The 20,864-nt window shown below is 43.0% G+C and overlaps 2 protein-coding genes across 3 annotated transcripts; both read right to left on the bottom strand.

Moving 5' to 3' along the window:
* Positions 1 to 293: 293 nt before the first annotated feature.
* On the bottom strand, positions 294 to 3,256 carry LOC133461476 (procathepsin L-like). Its single transcript, XM_061742418.1, has 7 exons — positions 2,576 to 3,256; positions 2,282 to 2,404; positions 2,042 to 2,188; positions 954 to 1,178; positions 710 to 875; positions 528 to 630; positions 294 to 453 (listed from the first exon to the last, which is right to left on the bottom strand). Exons 1-7 carry the CDS (start codon positions 2,693 to 2,695, stop codon positions 354 to 356), a joined length of 984 nt encoding a protein of 327 aa, XP_061598402.1. The 5' UTR covers positions 2,696 to 3,256; the 3' UTR covers positions 294 to 353.
* Positions 3,257 to 3,684: 428 nt separating this feature from the next.
* LOC133461475 (procathepsin L-like) lies at positions 3,685 to 20,264 on the bottom strand. Of its 2 annotated transcripts, none has more exons than XM_061742416.1 (8): positions 20,144 to 20,264; positions 17,639 to 17,759; positions 17,441 to 17,563; positions 9,641 to 9,793; positions 9,331 to 9,555; positions 9,073 to 9,238; positions 4,176 to 4,281; positions 3,685 to 4,085 (listed from the first exon to the last, which is right to left on the bottom strand). In XM_061742416.1, the coding sequence occupies exons 2-8, from the start codon at positions 17,756 to 17,758 to the stop codon at positions 3,986 to 3,988; spliced, it is 993 nt and encodes a 330-aa protein (XP_061598400.1). In that variant the 5' UTR covers position 17,759; positions 20,144 to 20,264; the 3' UTR covers positions 3,685 to 3,985. The 2 variants fall into 2 exon arrangements, with proteins under 2 accessions (XP_061598400.1, XP_061598401.1); XM_061742417.1 differs by lacking the exon at positions 20,144 to 20,264 and having other exon boundaries at positions 3,685 to 3,855; positions 3,964 to 4,085; positions 17,639 to 17,825.
* Between the last annotated feature and the right edge of the window lie 600 nt (positions 20,265 to 20,864).

The raw sequence follows: 20,864 nt of genomic DNA, 5'->3' as shown, positions 1-20,864 counted from the left end.
GTCGTGGCAGACCAAGACTGCAGATGCTTGTAAAGAGTTTCCTGTGCATGGTTCTGCTCCGCTTGGTTTCTCCTGAACAAGGCCGGAGTCACTCCCCCACACCAGAGCTCTGAGCTTCCTGTTCTGGCCTGTCTAACCTGGTAACCCCACGACAGGCCGGCCAGGGAATGCACGCGTCCCCTGGAGGAAGCGGCCAAGTGTAGGACCTCTGGACCTCCCTGCTTAAGCCGCTAAGCCCCCTCACCCCCAAACAAGTGGACGTTGATGACCAAGTAGAAGTTTATTAGGTTCATTTTAAATAAGTGACCATTTAGAAAAACAAATGCTCAGGTTCAGAAGTTTACAGAGGCTGTTCACATAATGGGAAAACAAGCGTAGAGGGCGATGCCACACTGGTTGCGTCGGTTCCGAGCCATTTTGATGTATCCCTTCGCTCCGTAGCGTTCGCCCCAACTGCAGACACAAAGGGGGAATTAGTGTCCCAACGACAGTTTCACATCATCCAGAAGATCACCGTATGTGCCAACCTGTTTTTGACCAGCCAGTAGTCCTCTCCTCCCTCGGTACCGTATCCTACAAGCAGCACGCCATGGTTCACGTTGTGGCTGCACGAGTGGTCCCTGTACACACCTGTAGAGCCCGGTGACGTCAATGCAGCTCACTCGAGGAACAAAAAAAAAAGCTAGTTAAAGAACAAATTCACACTCACCATGTCGGTAGAAGTGAAACTTTGGCCTGGAAGAGTCGATGGCGATAGAAATGGGGCCGATGTGAGCCACGGCCGCTTTCAGAGCAAATTCATCCCCCTTTGGCAAGAAGGCATAGCCCGAGCAATTGGCAGCACGATACTCGGGTTTGTACTTGCACTGCTCACGCTGAAAAAGGTGATTAACAGGGGGTTGACATTCTGATATTGACAGACAAAACCATGTGAATCATGAGCGGTGACTCACTTTTCCAACGTACGGATACGCAGCATCAGAGTCGATGCCATGGTTGTTGATGACGTACTGGAAAGCGTCGGACATGAAGCCACCCCGGCAGCCGTAGTTGCCATATTTTCCAGAGCAGTCCACCAGATTCTGTGGACTGAGGGCCCTCAAGATGCCTGTGGACTTCTTTAGTTGACCCTCAAGGGCTCCAACGGCACTAAACGCCCAACAAGACCCACAAGTCCCCTGCAGGATAGAAGAGCCGCTTGTGTCAGAGCCAAATGTCCCGATAATGAGGCGGTCCTTACACCAGCACTGACCTCACCCGTGTCTTTTTTTGTGATCAAATGTTTTTATTTATTTTTCTTAATGGTGGCATCCACATTGATGTTAAACAAGCATTAACACATATTCTCAGCCCCTTCCAAACCCACCCCTTGGACCTAAGCATTCGATGGGGAAAAAAAAATAAATTGATAATGCAGAAAAACAGATACTACAAATATAATAGAACAAAGGACAAAATAAAACATATCAAAAACTGGACGAGGATAGCTGCACCAAGATAACCTATGTCAATTTTAAAGACATCTTTCAAGTTTGGCCTTAATTTGATCTGCTGCAATAAACCAAAATAAAATATTTTGTTGTTTTGCATTATGGATTGGGGCTGTAGATATTTCCAGGTAGATAATTTCAAGGAAGGTCAGATACCAATGGGAGATGTTGAGTGTGTGTGGTGGTTTCCATCTTACTGAAGTATGGACCAATATAATATCTTCCAGAAACCCAAATCAGCTTATTCATTTTCAATTTGTACATAGAACCTATTTAACACCTCGCAAGCTTTACCATAAGTTCCTGGCTAGCTTTTTATGTGCACTATGCTTTCAGAATAAACCGGGAACCTTCATGCACATGGTCTGGGAATGCCAACAGGTTGCAACTGCATTATCCTCGATAACAGCACAGAATATTCCAATAAACCCTCAAACACTTATTTTAAATAATTTATCAACAATCAATACTTCACTATGTCAAAAACGAATTTTGCTTGCTGGCCTAACAGCAGCAAAAAAAAGATAATTGCAGTAAGATTGAAACCTCACCTGTGTCTTGACTGGAGTTACCATCCCCTCCTCCCTCAAGTCCACGGACTCTGGCAGAGACTTGTTGAGTTGCAGTTCATGAGGAACCCGCTCGAGCTCAGACGGTACGAACGTGCCCATGAATCGACCAGTGATCTCCTCGAAGGTCTGCAGAGAGACCACAGGTGTTGATACTGCAAACGTCTAGTCACTATAAAACAAAGCTGACATGTGCTCGTGCATTTCTCTCCAGATACTAACCAGGTCCCCCAGGTGGTTCATCGCCAGCTCGTAGGAGTGCATGCCCAGGGTCGTCTCAAGGTTATGGACATTAATCATTTCCAGATTTTCCTCCCATATCCGCCTGCGACCCAGTTCCTCAACCTGAGTATGGAAAAATCGAAGTGCACGCATGATCTACAGGCAGAAGCTAAGGAATTCAACCGAGTAGCTTGTTTGACCCACATCCCAAAACCGGTCTAGATTAACTAAAAAGACTCAGCCAGCTGGGTGCAGGTCATCCATCTGGGCAGAACCAGTGGCCCGGGCCTTTACCTCCTCAGAATACACTTTGTTGTGCATCTTCTTCCAGAGCTCCCACTGGTGGTCCAAGGGTACCGCGGTAACGGCCGCTGCAAACTCACACAAGAGTGTGAAAAGCAGGCACCGAAACATTCTGCCCTGGAAAAGGGGTTGCTGTCCAAGAAGAGCCGGAAGAGACGTCAAGCCGTTGGTCTGCTTCAGTTACGACCCGAAGCAGCAGCAGCGACCAGCAGAGCTGACGTTTGAAAAGCAGGGAAAATACTTAAATCCCTGAACTGTATATCAGGAAACATGCACAGGCTAAACATACAAGTTATGCTTATTTTGAGTGGCTTAACTGCTTAAAAAAAAAAATCTATGCACACGGTATACAGGCAAGTATACAAGTCACACTATTTAAAAAACAAATTGATCAAATGTCATGTGAATGAATTAAGACTCATATGAACCAACAGGACCCACCCAAGCAGATAAAAGTGGAAGTTGACCAGGCACAGCTGCTTATGAGCAGGTTTAACAGCTGCAACTAATTAAAGATGATTATCTCCCTTCTCTCTCTGTCACTCCGCCACCACGTGGCGGCGGCAGAAACACCCACGGAAGTGTTTTTCTCGTCCTAGACATATGTCTGGTCCTGGACGGTGGTCCGACACGATGCTCTTCAGGTGTGAAGTGCTCCTTGTTGCCTAGCAACCGTCGTGGGGCCTCTGCAGCATCTTCTGCCGGTGAGCAGATGATGGGTTTGCGGGGACTTTTTCACTGAAACTATGTTTTCATGGTTGAGCGGAGAAAGACTGAGCCCGAGCTGAAGAGCCGAACAATAAACTTAAACACGAACAGGCTGCACTTAAGCATATCCTGCTAAAAATCTAAAATACAACGGGATCATGAGACAACAGCGTTTATACTCACGCCGAAAGGGGAGAAAAGAAAACGGTGTACAGGTAAAAGTCCTACCTGATCTATAAATGAAATAATTTTATTTAAATATTTTAAAAGTGGGAATAACTCCTCTTTATGTCCTCATAACAATGTCACTGTGAGGTGATCTCATATAAAACACAGCAGAGTAGAAGAAGTTCATGATATTTTATTTTTTATTTGTCCATTATTTTTGTTAATGTTTAACATATTTTACTTTAAAATCCAAAAAGAAAATACAACATAAAAAAATCTGTTTAAATAAACTCCAGTAATGCAGTATTGAATACTCTTGTCTACCTATATACGTTCAAGTTAAAACAAACGCACACACAATTTTGGGATTTACAATAAATAAAGCCTGAATTATGGTTCTGCGTTAAATCGACGCAGGCCTACGGCGTAGGGTACGCGGCGACGCGCTGCGTATGCCGTAGGCTCTGCGTTGGTGTAACGCAGAACCATAAATCATCCTAAAGGTGCTGTAGATGCGGTTCTCGTCTACAGGGTCGGGTAGACGGCCAGAGACGCGATGCCGCAGAGGTTCTTCTGGTTCCTGGCGATCCGGATGAAGCCGGCCTCTCCCCATGCAGTTCCCCAGCTGAAACCACCAAACGACCCACATTTATCATCAATACCAGTCACGTTTGGCAGATCGATCTGTACTTTCACATCGGAGAGGAGACAGCACCTGTTCTTCACCAGCCAGTAGTCCCGCCCCGCGGCCGCGCCGTATCCGACCACCAGCACCGCGTGGTTGATGAGGGTGGGGTTGCAGTCCGGCTCGGAGTACAACCCTGCAGGATCAACATTAACATGAGTTTTAAATGTTCACCACCTCATCTTGAGTGCAGAAAACATTAGCTGAACTTTACTCAAAATGTTGTTTTGAAAACAAATAGGCATAAATGTAAAATATGTTAACCTGCAAAATAGTTAAACAATATGTCTAAAATTTAGACATAGGCTATAGGTTATGCAGGTTAGCATAGTTAACCTGCATAGATGCAAAATAGTTAATAGATGCAAAATAGTTAAACAATATGTCTAAATGTATATCGTCTTAAAGGGGACCTATTATGAAAAACAGGTTTTCTCTTTCTTTAACATATATAAAGTGGTCTCCCCTCAGCCTGCCAACTCAGAGAAGGAGGAAAGCAACCAAATTCTGCAGTGTCTGTACAGCCGCCCGGATGAGCCGTCCAGTGTCATGTAACTTCTACGAGCCGTTCAGATTCTGCTCCCTTTCGTTACGTAACCAAAATGCAAACCACGCCCACAACTATAAAACCGTGTAACTGCATGCGAGCGTCCGACTATCACGTAGCACTGCGTGACATCGGACGCTCTCTGTCCATCTCCCTCCAGCAGCTGCCACTTTATTGAGGTTTTTGTAGTGAAATGAGGAGGAATCATAGAGATAACTTCTCATTTCAACTAACTGGACCAGCCGTTCATCATCATGACTGTTTCCTACAGCGCTTTCAACCGGCTTTCAACGCGAGCGACAGGAAGAAAATAGAAGCAGGGCGTCCGACAAATGTTCATCTCAAAACGGCGTGCGGCGGCGCTGCGGCCAAGTAGGACAGTCCAATAGAATAAAGCAATGGAATTGATTTTGTCGCTGGCGCTCGCTCGCATCGCATGCAGTTGACACGGTTTAATAGTGTACGCAGCCGGCTGCTCTTCTGCCCAGAGCGATGCTTTGTGCCCTCTCCTGCTACACGTCATTCAGGCAGCCAATCAGCACAGAGCCTCATTATCATAGCCTCCCCTCCCCTCAGAATCCCTCATAGATAATGAGGTTAGAGAATGGGATGATAAAGACATGGCTCAGAGGCTGAATTTCTAATTTATTTAGCAAAAACAATCAAATGCTTGTTTTTAAGACATTCAAGGCCTGTTTAAAATAGATATTACATGCCATAATAGGTTCCCTTTAAAGCCACTGCATAATGCACACGGAGGAACATATCACAAGAAAGTTCATGTGTCAGCAGCATCGTAAAGCCTGACTTATACCTGACTTATATACAAAGCTTCGCCGTAGCGACGGCATAGATGTGAACCTGACCGACCAAGCTACGCCACGTGGCTCTCACTTGACTCTTTGCACTGTCATTTTAATTAAAATCACCTGCTGTTCATCTTTCATGAGCTCATGATCTGCTCGGCCGTCACCATTTCTTGAGAATAGACGAAGAAGTAAACAAAAGAAAGCCTTTCATTGCACAAAAGAATCTGCCAAATAGTAGTCTTTAGTTGCCCCTCAAGGGCTCCAATGGCACTAAACGCCCAACAAGACCCACAAGCCCCCTGCAGGACTTGTGTTAAAGCCAGATGCCCCGATAATGAAGCAGTTCCTACATCAGCGCTGACCTCACCTGTGTTTTGACTGCAGTTACCAACCCCTCCTCCCCCCCATGTGGCCAGAAGTGGTATTGCTACATACAGTGGCTTTAAGTTGTTTCATGGGCAGCTGATTGCTGGAGTGCTATAAAATCAGAAACTATAATCAGTGTAAAATTAAATATTGGCAACCTTCCAAAGAACATTATGAAACCTGCTGATCTATAGCATCAAAACTGAAATATCAATATGTGTATTTAGGTGTCACATTTAATATCAGAGTAGTTGACATATATTGAAGGGACTTCGCTGAGGCAAACCCCCCACGAGGTCCATATATTTATGTTAATGTACACCTCGTAGGGCATTATCCCGCTTGTACCACGGTCACTTACCAAAAAACATAAATATTAAATCAGTTATTCATGCTTTAATGTGTTTTCAGTTGAAATCATTAGTTTTATAACAAGCCACAACTGAGCGGACTATTTAATCTCTTGTCTGCAGTCGTTATAACCTGGTAAATAACAAAGTTTTTTTTAACAAGCCATAACTCAGTTTCCTTGGTAACACCTGAGGGTCTGACTAATACCTGGAACAATCACTACCGTCCCATAAGGTCCTTAATGGACACAGTGTTGACTTCTCCAGGAACTAGGACGAACCTGAGATACGACTTAGCAACGGGAGATATTCTAGTCCGCTCAGCTCCGCTCGGCTATGCTACAGCAACAAACAGTAAATATATTTGTTTCAAGGAATCAAAGTCCACAGATAGTTTCCTAAATTGTTTTATTAATTGTTTTATTTATTTTATCGTTTTATTATTATTTAATTCATCAAAATTGTTAAATTCACCAAATAAATTAAAATAAATGACAAAATCACTCATGTCGCCGTCCTGCGGTAGCCGGCTCTTCTTCTCTTCTTCTCTGTTGCCGTGGTTACCACCTGGCAGTTGATCCAGCGCAATGATATTAAAGATATCAGGCAATTTGACCGAACTTGTTTTCTAGGTTTTCCATTAACACTTTTAATGGACACCTGCCAGCCAATCAGAATCGAGTATTCACACAGACCTTGGTATAAAATCAGTTTGATAGACAAATATCTTATCCATCTAAAATGATAAGTAAATTGCCCTTTCAGAAATATTTTTTTTTATATTAATGAATTGTTTTAAAAGCAGTTAAGAACCATTAAAGATTAGCTGGAACAAGATCACTCAAATGAAATTCACAAATATGTTTAACATTGTCTGATAAATGAAAAATAGCGGTACTTTTGTCCTCCAGCTATAGATCTTAACACAAACGCTATTCTCCCTTCTCAAGTTCAAAAGAAACAGTGTGTTAAGTAGAATACAACAAGTACAATAATAGATCACTCTGATATCTTGTTTAGCTCCTCTGAACATTTCCAGCAAGGCTCCAGCCCCCAAATGGCCTGAGCAGGGTAAAGCTGAAGTAAATGAATGGGAGGATGCTCAGCCACAGACAGGAGGACCAGAGGGGACCAGACCTGCACCAAAGCAATATTACAGTTGGACTGCACCGGCTCTGTCTCCTCCCAGCTGCTGCTCTCCACCTTACAACACTGATTAATGAATATGAGCCAGCAGTGGCACAAACGTGCTCAACAAATCCCACAACATCATAACGAGCCTCGTTATTGTGTTAAATGATGTAATTTCAAAACAACCAGCGGCGGCGAAAAGCTCAGACAGACGATCTAAGAACACAGACAATGTGTAAACAATACCAAAACTGTGGGACTATGATAAACACCCTGAGTAACGGTGCACGACCACACCGGGCTCATCTCATCTGTCTAATCTGTGCATCCTCATCTCTCCTCTCCTCTGTTCTCCTGACCATGACCCAGAAATCAATCTCAGCAAAGGCTCTTGAAGGATGTCTAAATTATTAAAGGGCACCTGGAAGAGAAGAGCGAGGGTGTACAAGCGATCTCAGAGGAAATGTTTCAGCATCGCACACACTTATCCGTCCATATATATATACATATATTCTTACAAAAATCTCTAATGCTCCGAGAGAAACTAGAAAATGCTGCAACAGAACAAATATTTGACTGTGAAGGTAGCGGCTGTGTGGGACAGTGCTAAGAGGAGAGAAGCACAACATAACAGAGTAGATGAGATATTCTGGTCCACCCTTTTCCTTGCTGGTTTTGAACTGGAGAGAAAGATTTAACACGCTAAAGCAGCACCGCCCAGCAGAGGGCTCCTTCGTGTCTCAGCAGAGACTCCACATTAGAAGTTAGAGACAAAGAGAAAACAGTAACGCTACTTAATGTTGTGTTTAATGTGGTATTCCTCCAATTTTGATGTAAAATGAAAGAAAAAGCATCTTCACCATGCCAACCAAAGCATGACAATGTAAACTTATGCAGCATATTTGATATGATCTCAAGAAACCTCCCTAAACACTGAGCTGAGTCGCTGGACGTGAAGTAATAAGATTAATGAAACATCAATGAAAACAGAATGATTGCTATAAGCCGCATTTCTAGAGCTGATCTAGAGCAAATTTAAGGATGTGGTCGACTTCAAAACTTTACAAATCATGCACAAAGCAAATCAGCATCAGTTGCCACAAGACACCCAGAAGTTGTTTCAAATAAAAGAAAATAAACACAATCTCAGGGGAATATGCAATTTTAAAAAACAGCATGTACCAACAAACATCAAAACCCATTGTGTATCAGTGAAGGGAGTTAATCTGTGGAACAACTGTAAAGATGAAATGAAATCATGCAAATCACTAAGTAAGTTTAAACATATCTTTAAAATCAATACTCTTTATGGATACAAAACGGAAATGGACACATGAACTGACAGCCAGTGACCAAAGTGCCTTGCTCAGCTGAACCACTTTTTCTTTTCTTTTATGCTTTTCTTTTAGAAGTTCTGTGAAATGAACATATTGTAAAAACAGAACATTAGAAGGGGTAGGACTAGAAAAGTTTTTTGAAACTTCATCCTAGACCCTTTCAAACAGGAAATATTTATCTAATAATAATAATATAATAATAATAATAATATAGATTTGTCTCTTTAATTTGCTTTGTTTTGCTTATGTTTTTTTTTCGGTATATACATTTTATGTATTCTGATTATTTTTTTGTTTTTGTTTTAACCTGTTTGAATAAATATTTAAATGAAAAAAAAATGATAATGACACTGAAAATATTAAACTAATTCCCACATTCCCCCTCACCTCCTTTGTACTTGTGGAAGGAGGGCAGCATGGCATTGACGGCCACAGACACCGGCCCCACTGAAGCCACAATCGCCTGCAGAGCCCTCTCGTCTCCCCGGGGAAGGACGTGGAACTTGGAGCAACGACCAGCCTTTCCTTTGACAGAATAGCGACATTTCCCATTCTGCAAACAGAAATGAGTTTTACAGCCCACACCATTGTTAGAATACATACTAAATCCACGTCATCGTACTGCTTATGCACTGTGAGGACGACCTGATGTTCGTAGGGGTAAAAGCTCTCCGAGTCGACGCCTCTGTTGCGGATGACGTAGCTGTAGGCTTTAGTGATGTAGCCTCCTCTGCAGCCCAGGTTTCCGTCCGCAGTGCTGCAGTCCAGCAGGTTTTGTGGACTGAGCGGAACTAGGATGCCCGTTTGCTTCTTCATTTGGCCCTCAAGAGCTCCCAGAGAGCTGAAGGCCCAACATGAGCCGCAGAGCCCCTGAAAACAGGAAGACAAGATTACTGCAGCTGCTTTTGTTGGACGGTGACTCACTTCCTTTAAGTAGCTGATTTCTTCTCCTGACCTGGTCTCTGACGGGGCTCACCAGGCCGCTCGTCCTCCAGTCCACACTCTGGGGTATCGATAGGCCAGACAAATTCTTAAATGTGTAATTCCCAAAATCAAGGGGCTCCTCCAGTTTCAAGCCGTTGAGCTTCTCGTTGATCTCCTCAGTTGTCTTTAAACAAAGAAAATCGCTGATGAAATGCACATGAAGGACGTTTCTGGACAAACTAAGGCATCTGCGTGTCAGTGTTCTTACTTCATGTGTTAGGACCAGTACTCGAGTTGTAAAATAAAATCAGGGGGATGGTGGATTTTATCATATGGGGACAGATAATTTGTGCTGATTACAAATAATATGATATATTACAAATAATAGCAGTGACCAAAACACCTGCAGAAATACTGCAGGAATGACATAGCAGCAGTTAAATGCAGCCTTCTGTAAGCTTTAAATATCCACTGGGCTTACATCAAATACATCAAAACACAACAATTAAAAAACAGTTTTCTGAACTTATCAATATGATTCTGTCTTTCACAGGATAAGTAAAATGGATCACTGCAAAAACTCAAAATTTTAACAAGAATATTTGTCTTATTTCTAGTTAAAATGTCTCATTTTAGTAAGAAAATCTAATTACACTTAAAACAAAACTCATCACTGGAAAAAACAACAATTTTCACCTGTTTCATGTAGATTTACACAAAATCTGCCAGTGGAACAAGATTTTTTTGCTTGTAATGAGAAGATAAATCTTGTCCCACTGGCAGATTTTACTACTTATTTTAAGTGAAAATTTACTTGAAACAGGTGAAAATTGTCAAATAAGTTATTTTTCTGGTGTTATTTTTCTGGTGATGACTCTAAATGTTGAAATAGCAGTAAAACCACATTCATTGATGAAATGACATAAGGGATGGAAAGGGGGGATGGCAGTTTTACAGGGGGGATGATTTTGACCGTTTTTATTTCAGGGGGGGATGCCATCCCCCCTCATCCCCCCTCAACTCCAGTACTGGTTAGGAGACAACATGATACCTGCATGTTAGAATGTTTAACACAACAAGACGCCAGCACTCAGGACTAGTTTCAGGTCTGTGCATCAGATAATAACCAACAGGACAGGAAGGAAAAACACACACAGGAATAGTTCTGTAAATACCAAGGTGATATGCCGTGAGGTAGCATTTCTTCTCTTGCCATATTGAAAATACATTTGTCTTCGTAGTTTCTGCTTTCGGCCAGCAGGTGGCGCTGTTTGTTTCCGACTCTCTTATCCAGTGGACTCTGCTGGACCTGCCCACATTACCCCACCTCAGTAACCGGGTCAGATCCAGACCGAGTGGTCGTTAAATGTTGGCGAGTCGCGAGTGCAAGAGTCATGAGAAGATACTTCAGAGGACAGAGAAGTCTTTCTGCTTCTGGATGACATTACAGCTCACCCAAACATCAGCGGAAATGTACAGAAATCCTTAGTTTTGAAAGAAAATTACCACAAAACTGAAGTTAGAAGAGCTCCAGTCGATTTTTCAAAGATTACATCTAAAAACTACATTTCGTTATGCACCAGCATCAATATTTATTCTATACGTGTCCTCATCCTGGACTGACTGTATGTATCCTGGCCTTCACCCAGAAGACAGTTGGGTTAGGCTGGAGTGTGTCCAAACTTTTGGTCCGTACTGTATATTTGGACTCATTTACCTTTCTATTTGAACCGAAAAACACACAAAAGGAGGATTCTTGGAGATTTTCTGCTGCTGCATGATCCTTCAGTTTTCTCATGTAGATAAAGTACTGAAGCATTATTGTATTTTATTGTTTTACATGTTCAACGCTGAGCTCATTTCTTGCTTTGCAGCAGTTTATGTTAAAGCATCATATTCTATACAGTCCTAACATATTTGCAGAGTTATTGTCTGAGTAATATTTGTAATTTCTCTTTAATTTGGTTAAGGAATGTAGCAGCATCTGTGGTCATTTAAAATGTGACGTAAACAGGATGTTCTCATTTCAGTTTCACTGGTCGACCTTTGTGGTTTTTGAAGGACAGATACTGTCCTCTGCAGGTTTGTAAAGGGGGGATTAAAGTACCTTCTTGTTTAATAGACACTATTGGACTGTTATTAGACTGTTATTAGACCGATGGGACTAGTAGACTGTTATTATTGATGGGACTATTGGGTTAATTGCGTCAGGTCGCTACAGACATGTTCCTACTGATGTGCAGTCATTAATCATTTTTATTGGGAAATAAATACAAATGGCTAAAATTCAGTCTTCTGTACTCCAGTCCAAATCCAGAATTAATGTGACTGGTGTATTTTTCAGCTAACAGGCTAATAGGTTGTATTTACAGTAAAGGCCATTGTGTGCCCACTGTTGTGTGTGTGTGTGTGTGTGTGTGTGTGTGTGTGTGTGTGTGAGAGAGAGAGAGAAGTTAGACCCTTAAAGATGGTTCATGGTGATACATACAGACGAAAGCAGGTCATTAATCTAAATTTCTATTTTAAGATGAACTAACAAAGTAAACCAAGCTAGCTGATATATTAAAAGCAATATATATTTAATAAAAATTAAATTGAGGGTACAAAAAAAGTTTGATGAAGGCAAGGAAATATCAAGACAAAAAATTCTAATTGTCTGTGTTTATAATGTATAAACTTTAAAACGTGTTTCTCAGGTGTGGGTTTGATTTAATACGCCAGTGCTCCTGTATCGACGTTCAGGTGTTGCTCGCTCTCAGCGCTGCAGAAACCTGTGATTCAACCGATGTTTGTATTCAGAAAGGAACAAAATCCACATAATTTTGAGCTCATTGTTTATCTCCACATAAATGGATGTACGTTTCAGGTGGAGGAGGGGGTTGTTAGGTCTCCACCAGCGCTGCTCCCTTGTGTGTATGTTATTTTAATCTTAACGTCAGCAGCAGCAGGCTTCGCTGCACACTCACTTGTTTTCATCCTCTTCCTCAGGCAGCGGTATCAGTGCACAATCATAACATTTACCAAAATGTCTTCTGATTCTCCTCAACATGTGAGTCAGGGTCTCAACAGCAAGGGCGTTGACTCCATTGTTCCTCACTCAGGGCTTTCATGCCGCTGCCCTGCAGGTTTTAGTCGTTTCTCTGCAATCTGCCATGAAAGGTCTGCTGTTTTACTGCCGCCTGCTCAGTTATCATCTGATTCTTGCTGCAATTTCTATTGATGTAAAATCTTCTTTCTTACAAGTTAAAAAAATTCCACCTGCTCTCATTTCATTTCACATTTGCTGCCAATCATTTCTTTTCATTTATTTCTTCTTTTGAATTTTGTCTCTTGCTGTTTCAGAATCCTTATAAATGAAGAAAGGGCGTGTTTGATTCATTTCTGGTGTCCTCGCCATCCGTTGCCACCAGCAGTCGTCTCCTGTGCTGCTCTGATACGCAGCTTTCTGACACCGGGCCAGTATCGTGTGTGTGTCCCAGACATGTTTGCCAGGTTCCTGCGGAGGAAACGCGTCACACCCATCCAGGCTCCGCTGCTCGGGCTTCCTGTTGTCTTAATCAGCAGAATGAAAACCCTCCTCCTTGTGATCCGAACATTTGTCGCAGACGCGCATAAAAGAAAACCCCTCTACAATAGAAAAGACTATTTTAAAGGGAAATAACAAATAAAATAAATGGTAATAATAAATATAAATATACATAAATATACATCTAAAAAAGAAGATACGTTGTTGGAAGTTAGTTTGTGATGCATAAAATAATTTAAAGGGGACCTATTATGGAATCTAATACCTATTTTAAACAGGCGTTGCATGTCTTAAAAACAAGCTTTTGATTGTTTTTGCTAAATACATTAGAAATTCAGCCTCTGAGCCATGTCTTTATCTTCCCATTCTCTAACCTCATTATCTATGCAGGATTCTGAGTGGGCGGGGCTATGATAATGAGGCTCTGTGCTGATTGGCTGCCTGAATGACGCGATACACCGCTACGAAAAAATGGCAGAAGCTCCGGCCGGCGGAGTTAGTTGTGGGCGTGGTTTCACGGATCGGAGGCCAACCGATGTAAATCACATTTTGGTTACATAACGACAGGGAGCAGAATCTGACCGGCTCGTAGAAGCCGCATCACACTGGATGGCTCATCCGGGCGGCTGTACAGACACTGCAGAATTTGGTTGCTTTCCTCCTTCTCTGAGTTGGCAGGCTGAGGGGAGACCACTTTATATATGTTAAAGCAAGAAAAAACCTGTTTTTCATAATAGGTCCCCTTTAAATCACAATGGCACGTCACCAAACCGCTATTTATTACATATATTCAATATTATTAAACAGCACTAATACTCACAAATACTTATGTCGTTGTCGCATCATTAGCTTGTATGTACTGCTGGTCACAAGAGTTGTGTAATGTGAGCGTCTTGACTCTCCAGGCTGGATTAACTTAATCAGATTGTATGAGGGGAAATTGGAATTGCTCTATAGGTTTGGGTTTAAGATAAATCCATGGGTTTAAATGCAGATTAACAGCACTCATCAGCAACATCTATTTTTTTTCTCAAGCAAAACATCAGTAAATGTGAATGCTTTTCAGGTTATCGGATGTTTTGTATGAACAGAGGTCTCAGACATGCGTCGGCCATCAGCAGTCATCCAACAGTCATCAGCAGTCATCCAACAGTCATCAGCAGTCATCCAGCAGTCATCAGCCAGTCATCAGCAGTTATATACAGCAGAGTAAACGTTTAAGCAGAGCAAACTCATTTATATGTCTCATCAGAGACTACTGGAGCGTAGCTTTGGTCATTTCTACAACCATTCTTGTGAAATGAGCCTTGCCCCGACCCACACAGACTGAACTGAACTGTTTATGTATCGTCTCATTTTCCAGAAATGCCAGTGCAGCTCTGATCATGTGAATGCGTTTTGCATGATTGTTGGTTTTAAAAGCAGTTTTAATGATTATAAGATGAAACTGTGGGTCAGCCAAACCATTAAGTCCAAACTGTAATGAGGCCGGTTGAACTTGGCGTTGGGTCCAGCACCAACCAGCACTCTCACGTAACAACACCTCACTGTGCTGCTGCTGCTGCTGCTGCTGCTGCTGCTGCTGCTGCTGCTGCTGCTGCTGCTGCTGCTGCTGCTGCTGCTGCTGCTGCTGCTGCTGCTGCTGCTGCTGCTGCTGCTGCTGCTGCTGCAGCTGCTGCTGCTGCTGCTGCTGATGCTGCTGATGCTGCTGCTGCTGCTTGGGCTTTTCTCAGTACGCCTTCTTGTTTGTAATTTCAGACTTGTTACAGATATCTTTAGAGATGTTGGATAAGCTCAAATCGGTGTATAAATAATTGCGTTTTTTTGTTGCTGACTTGAGCCAAGCCAGGGGCCGAGCCCATCTAAAGTCTCCTCCAACGTCAGAGACGTGCGAGTCCTCCACATCTGAGCTGTGACGTCATGTACGTTTACACTCCAGTAACTGAAAGACCAACCTGCATCCTTCCATCTGAGCTGAGCTTGCCAAGTATGAACTACCAGGCACACGTGAATTCTTATAGAGTTAATGACACCAGCCTTGTGCACGTGAAAGGACAGGGAGCCAGCAGAAGGAAACAGAGTCCCATGACACCACCCACGACTTCCTATGTCAAACCATTCAAAAGTTATAGCAGAAAAAAGGGACAACCAATCAGAAGAAGGGGCGGGGCTAATTTAAGCCAATGAAGGTCAAGGGCTCCATAAAGAATCCCATGACACCACCCACGACTCTCTATGTCAAACCATTCCAAAGTTATAGCAGAAAATCGGGACAACCAATCAGAAGAAGGGGCGGGGCTAATTAAGGCCAACGAAGCTTGAGGACTCATTACAGAGTCCCATGACACCACCCACGACTTCCTATGTCAAACAATTAAAATGTTATAGCAGAAAAAAGGGACAACCAATGACAAGAAGGGGCGGGGCTAATTAAGGCCAATGAAGGTCAAGGACTCCATACAGAATCTTATGACACCACCCAGGACTCTCTATGTCAAACCATTCCAAAGTTATAGCAGAAAATCGGGACAACCAATCACAAGAAGGGGCGGGGCTAATTAAGGCCAACGAAGCTTAAGAACTCATTACAGAGTCCCATGACACCACCCACAACTCTCTATGTCAAACCATTCAAAAGTTATGGCAGAGAAAAGTATTCTAGGGGGCGCTGTTGAGCCGTTAGGCCACGCCCATTAATGCAAACCATGAAATATCAAATGTATCGCCAAGTCTGGCTTGCATGCAAAATTTGGTGACTTTTGGAGAACTATCAAATATGGACCAATCACATGAAGGGGGGGCGCGCCTTTTGGCGTCTAGCGTCGCCACGGTAACACTTTTGAAAGAGAAAAGTAATGCGTGGCGTCGCAGGATGTAGACGCACATTTTGATGTATAACACACCTGACTTCCTGTTTGGTTTCGGCCATGTCGCCAAGAGACTTTTCTTTAAGTTGTGTACTGATACAGGTGTGTAGCGATTTCCGTGCATGTACGTCAAACCGTATTGTGGGGCTTGAGTCACAAAGTTTTCCGGGGGGCGCTGTTGAGCCATTTTGCCATGCCCATTAATGTAAAGCATTAAATATCAAATTTTTCGCCAGGCCTGACTTGCATGCAAAATTTGGTGACTTTTTGGGCATGTTTAGGGGGGCAAAAAGGGCCTCCTTTCGTCAGAAGAAAAAAGAAAAAAGAAAGAAAGAAAAATTCCTACAGATACAATAGGGCCTTCGCACTGAAGGTGCTCGGGCCCTAATTAAAGCTGCAAGCAGTGATGAACGGGACCTCGAGCATGCAATTTTCACCAATTGAGGTCAAGGACTCAAAACCAAGTCTGATGACACCACCCATGGCCATGACTCTTTATGTCAAACCATTCAAAAGTTATGGCAGAAAATAGGAACTATCAAATATCGACCAATCAGAAGAAGGGGTGGAGCTAATTTACACCAATTATGGTCAAGGACTCAAAACCGAGTCCGATGACACCACCCACGACTCTCTATGTCAAACCATTCAAAAGTTATGGCAGAATCACATATTGACCAATCAGCTACTATCACTTCCTGTTTAGCGTTCAAGTTTGACCCGGCGCCACAGCCACGCCATTTCACGAAAACTCATGATTTTGATAACTTTTCATCATTAACGTCTATTGTGTCTCCTGAGCGAGGTTTATGTCGAACGGACGATCCTGCTAGTAAGAGTTCGTTAAAGTATGACACGTGAAAATGGCATAAATTCCGCCAAAGTTACACATTTAATTCAAAATGGCCGACTTCCTGTTCGGTTTCAGCCATGGCGCCAAGAGACTTTTCTTTAAGTTGCGACATGATACAGGTCTGTAGTGATTTTCGTGCATGTACGTCAAACCGTATTGTGGGGCTTGAGGCACAAAGTTTTCTAGGGGGCGCTGTTGAGCCATTAGGCCACGCCCCTTTTTGACACTATTAGAATACGTAATTTTTCGCCACATGGGACGTGCGTGCCAAGTTTCACAACTTTTCGAGTAAGTTATGCGGCTCAAAAACGCAATTGTTTTTGGATAAAATAATAATAATCTTTGCGATTTCAATAGGGCTTCGCACAAGCCTTGCTGGTGCTCGGTCCCTAACAAGGAAACAAACATAAGCGTGTTGCTTGTCCGATCTATTTAACAAAAAGGATTTCTACAGCAGGCACCTTTACATGTACTGATAAATCACTCAAACCTAGCTGTAAAACATGTTGATCTGCTACTAGGAACTTCACACATCCTGTTCTTATTAGCTAAAAACCTCCCCACAATCAGAAGCGGTTATCCTACCATGTCAGCCAGGTGGTTCATCCCCAGCGTGAAGCTGTGTTTCCCCGCCGAGGCCTCCTGGTTGTGTGTGGACACCAAGCGCAGGTTCTTCTCCCAAACCGATCTCCTGAAGACCAGCTCGGTCTAAAGCAGTGAGGGAACCGTGTGACCCGTCTGTACATGTGGCAGCAAAGAGAAACAGCTCTCCTGAGGCCATACCTGGTTGTAATAAACTCTGGAGTATTTGATTCTCCACTCTTCAAACGTTGGGTCTGTCATAAGCGAGGAACAGCTGAGGACGGCATGAGCCAAAAACAACACGACGCACCAGTCCTGCATCCTGCAAAGAAGAACAGAAGTTGCAGAGCAAATGTGACTGATTATTAGCTAAATCTGGTTGCTTAGTCTCTCGGTTATGAGGGTTTGCTGTTCCTGAAATGAAAATAAGATAAGATAAGATACACTTTATTATCCCACGTGTGGGAAATTCGGGTTGGACTTACCCATGCTGCGCCCATAGAAACACAGACAACAAGAATCAACAACAACAAAGGACAGCGACTTCTCAAGGACAAGAACATACACCATATTTACATAGACATAGACCACAGAGTGTGTGTACTAGATGATACCGTTTCAATAACACAGTTCAAAGATAACCCTCCTCTATATGCAGTTAACTTTAAACCGTGTTCATTGGCAGAATAATAGAAGTGTGATTACTGAGTAAAAGTTACATTAAAGACAAAGGAGTATATTCTTGAGTAACTCCATCAAAATGCAATAGAGAAGCTAAAGTTCTGTCCATGAGGTACAGAATGCTACGTTAGATCCAACTGAAGGAAAACCACACATTAAACAAGAAACACATGACCAGAGAAAACACAGTTCTTGTGTGGCTAAATTAGCCGAGGGTTCATGTCGAACCTGGTTTCAAACTTCTTCTCCAGCCTGATTTAACCTACAGCTAAACGTTGGCTCGAGTTCAAAGAAGGAAGGAGGGAACATCCCAGAGATGTCCCTCAATACTGTTTCATGACGTAATAAAAGCTTAAAACACAGTCTTGAGTGGGGACAAAACTTGTGTTTGCAGCCAAATGAGAATAAAAGTTAGCAACAGGGTGGTGGGGTGATCGTTCTAAGATCAGCCCCCGTGTGTTCCCACGGATCAGAGTTTGCTCAGATGGCTCCTATTCACGGACAATTGAGGACAGGAATGTCCAACTCCAGTCCCGAGAGCTGCTGTCCTGCATGTTTGGGACGTGTCCCTGTTTCCACACACCGGATTGAAATAAATGTGTCATTAACAGACTTGTGTAGACCTTGCTGACGAGCTGACGGCGGTCCAGTCCTCTGAATGAGCTGTGCTGAAGCAGGGAAACGTGAAACATGCGGGACAGCCGGAGCCAATGGTCTCTAGGGCATCAGGTTAGTGTGAGGGTCGGGGTTCGATCATCACAGCTATGGGAACATAAAAACACCCCCAAGGGACCAAACAAAGAGTCCTGTGCATGCACCCCTTTTTATACATTTTGCACAAATAAAAAGTTCAAATTAAAGCTGCAAGCAGCGATGAACGGGCCCTCGCACCCTTGTGCACGATCAGGCGGCAGTGGAAGCGCTTGTATGACTTGCATGTAGATTCTTCAGGCCTGGACATTTAGCGGATGACACCAGCCACGACTCTTTATGTCAAACCATTCAAAAGTTATGCCAGAAAAAAGAAACTATCACATATCGACCAATCAGATGAGGGGGGGGGGGGGGTTTGGCGTCTATCGTGGCCACGGTAAAGCGTTTGACTGAGAAAAGTAATGCACTTCATCGCAGGATGGAGACGCACATTTTGATGTATAACACACCTGGGTGCACGTTACGGTTCGGGCGAAGAAGCGGCCGAAGAAATGGCATAAATTGCGCCAAAGTTACACGATTAATTCAAAATGGCCGACTTCCTGTTCGGTTTCGGCCATGGCGCCAAGAGACTTTTCTTTAAGTTGCGACATGATACAGGTGTGTACCGATTTTCGTGCATGTACGTCAAACCGTATTGTGAGGCTTGAGGCACGAAGTTTTCTAGGGGGCGCTGTTGAGCCATTAGGCCACGCCCATTAATGCAAACCATTAAATATCAAATTTTTCACCAGGCCTGGCTTGCGTGCAAAATTTGGTGACTTTTGGGGCACATTTAGGGGGGCAAAAAGCCACTCATTTCGTCGGACAAATAAAAACGAGAAAAAATAAAATTAAATTCCTACAGATATATAGGGCCTTCGCACTGTCAGTGCTCTGGCCCTAATAAATTCTGTTTTGGTAGAACATCTATGTTCCCATATAGAGGCATAATCAAAATAAATAAATACAAATCCTGGACATGTGGCAACATGGGGATAACCTGTGTCAGTGCTCACCAGAAGTCCGTAAAAGTCGACTACTAATGTTACATAAACAACTGTTAATTGTCACAAGAGGAGGAGAGTTCTCTGCTTCCAAACATCTGAAGGATGTTGTGACAAAACCGAAGCGTGTTGGAGCACTGAGAGAGACTCCACCTTAACCCGTCTCTGCTGCTCATGAACAGTTCAGCTTTCACCTAATTGTTTACATAAACTTGCTCTCAACGTTTTACTTCATCTCAAAGTTCAAGGTCAAGTCAAACAGCATTTATCTCTGCGGTTAAAGGGCCCGGCCGACCCTACAGGACCAGCTGGACCTCTCACTCACCTTGACGTGGACGGATCAGCAGGTTTATGAAGCCTCGGCCAGCAGAAGGCACAACCCAGAAGAGGAAGTTTAGCTTCCTCTTTTAGAAAAAACCTGTTTCTCCAGTCAGTTGCTGGAGGAGCGTCATGTGAATCTAATTTACCGTCAGCTGCAGGGGCCAAAAATAATCACCCAGTGTTCAAGAACTGCAAGTGATGAAGGAAAAAACAACACGGAAATGAAACTGATGTGCAGGAAAACCCTGAGAAAGGAGAAGTGTTGGTGCAGGTGAAGGTGAAACCATCCTTGTAGCAGCTGCTCAGGACTGAGTGGTTTACTGGCACTCAGATGCTGTTAGTTTCCCCACAAGAGGAGAGGAAGTACGACCTGCACAGGGGCAGAAGTGAAAAACAAGAAAGAACAGCTGCATAAGACCATCATCAGTTTAAGAATGTCTGACTTTAGTGGAGTTTCTCTCACAACAGATTGTTCATAATGACTGACTTCCAGTATTTTCTATTTTCTTCTTTTGTTGACTCTTTTTGTCTTTTATATTACTGTATCTGAGCGTGTGTGAAACTAAGACATCAAACAGTGTCCTGGTTGTATGTTTGATTCTAGTTATTCCTGGTCTATGTCCCTTCAATCAATCAATCAATCAATCAATCAATCAATCAATCAATCAATCAACCAATCAAACTTTATTTATAAAGCACTTTTCATACATTATATGTAGCAAAAA

Source organism: Cololabis saira, chromosome 15, assembly GCF_033807715.1.
Source record: "Cololabis saira isolate AMF1-May2022 chromosome 15, fColSai1.1, whole genome shotgun sequence".
Classification (NCBI taxonomy): domain Eukaryota; kingdom Metazoa; phylum Chordata; class Actinopteri; order Beloniformes; family Belonidae; genus Cololabis; species Cololabis saira.
Note: the sequence above shows the minus strand (reverse complement) of the source record. Positions and strands in the feature narration are given on the sequence as shown.

Excerpts from the sequence above, each read along its gene's own strand:
- LOC133461476 (XM_061742418.1), bottom strand. The coding sequence starts at position 2,695 with ATGTTTCGGTGCCTGCTTTTCACACTCTTGTGTGAGTTTGCAGCGGCC. Across the intron at positions 2,189-2,281 it reads TGAACCACCTGGGGGACCTG|ACCTTCGAGGAGATCACTGG; the intron begins GTTAGTATCTGG and ends GTCTCTCTGCAG. Across the intron at positions 454-527 it reads TACTGGCTGGTCAAAAACAG|TTGGGGCGAACGCTACGGAG; the intron begins GTTGGCACATAC and ends TTGTGTCTGCAG.
- LOC133461475 (XM_061742416.1), bottom strand. The coding sequence starts at position 17,758 with ATGCAGGACTGGTGCGTCGTGTTGTTTTTGGCTCATGCCGTCCTCAGC. Across the intron at positions 17,564-17,638 it reads CCAGAGTTTATTACAACCAG|ACCGAGCTGGTCTTCAGGAG; the intron begins GTATGGCCTCAG and ends TCACTGCTTTAG. Across the intron at positions 9,556-9,640 it reads TGAGCCCCGTCAGAGACCAG|GGGCTCTGCGGCTCATGTTG; the intron begins GTCAGGAGAAGA and ends TCCTGTTTTCAG.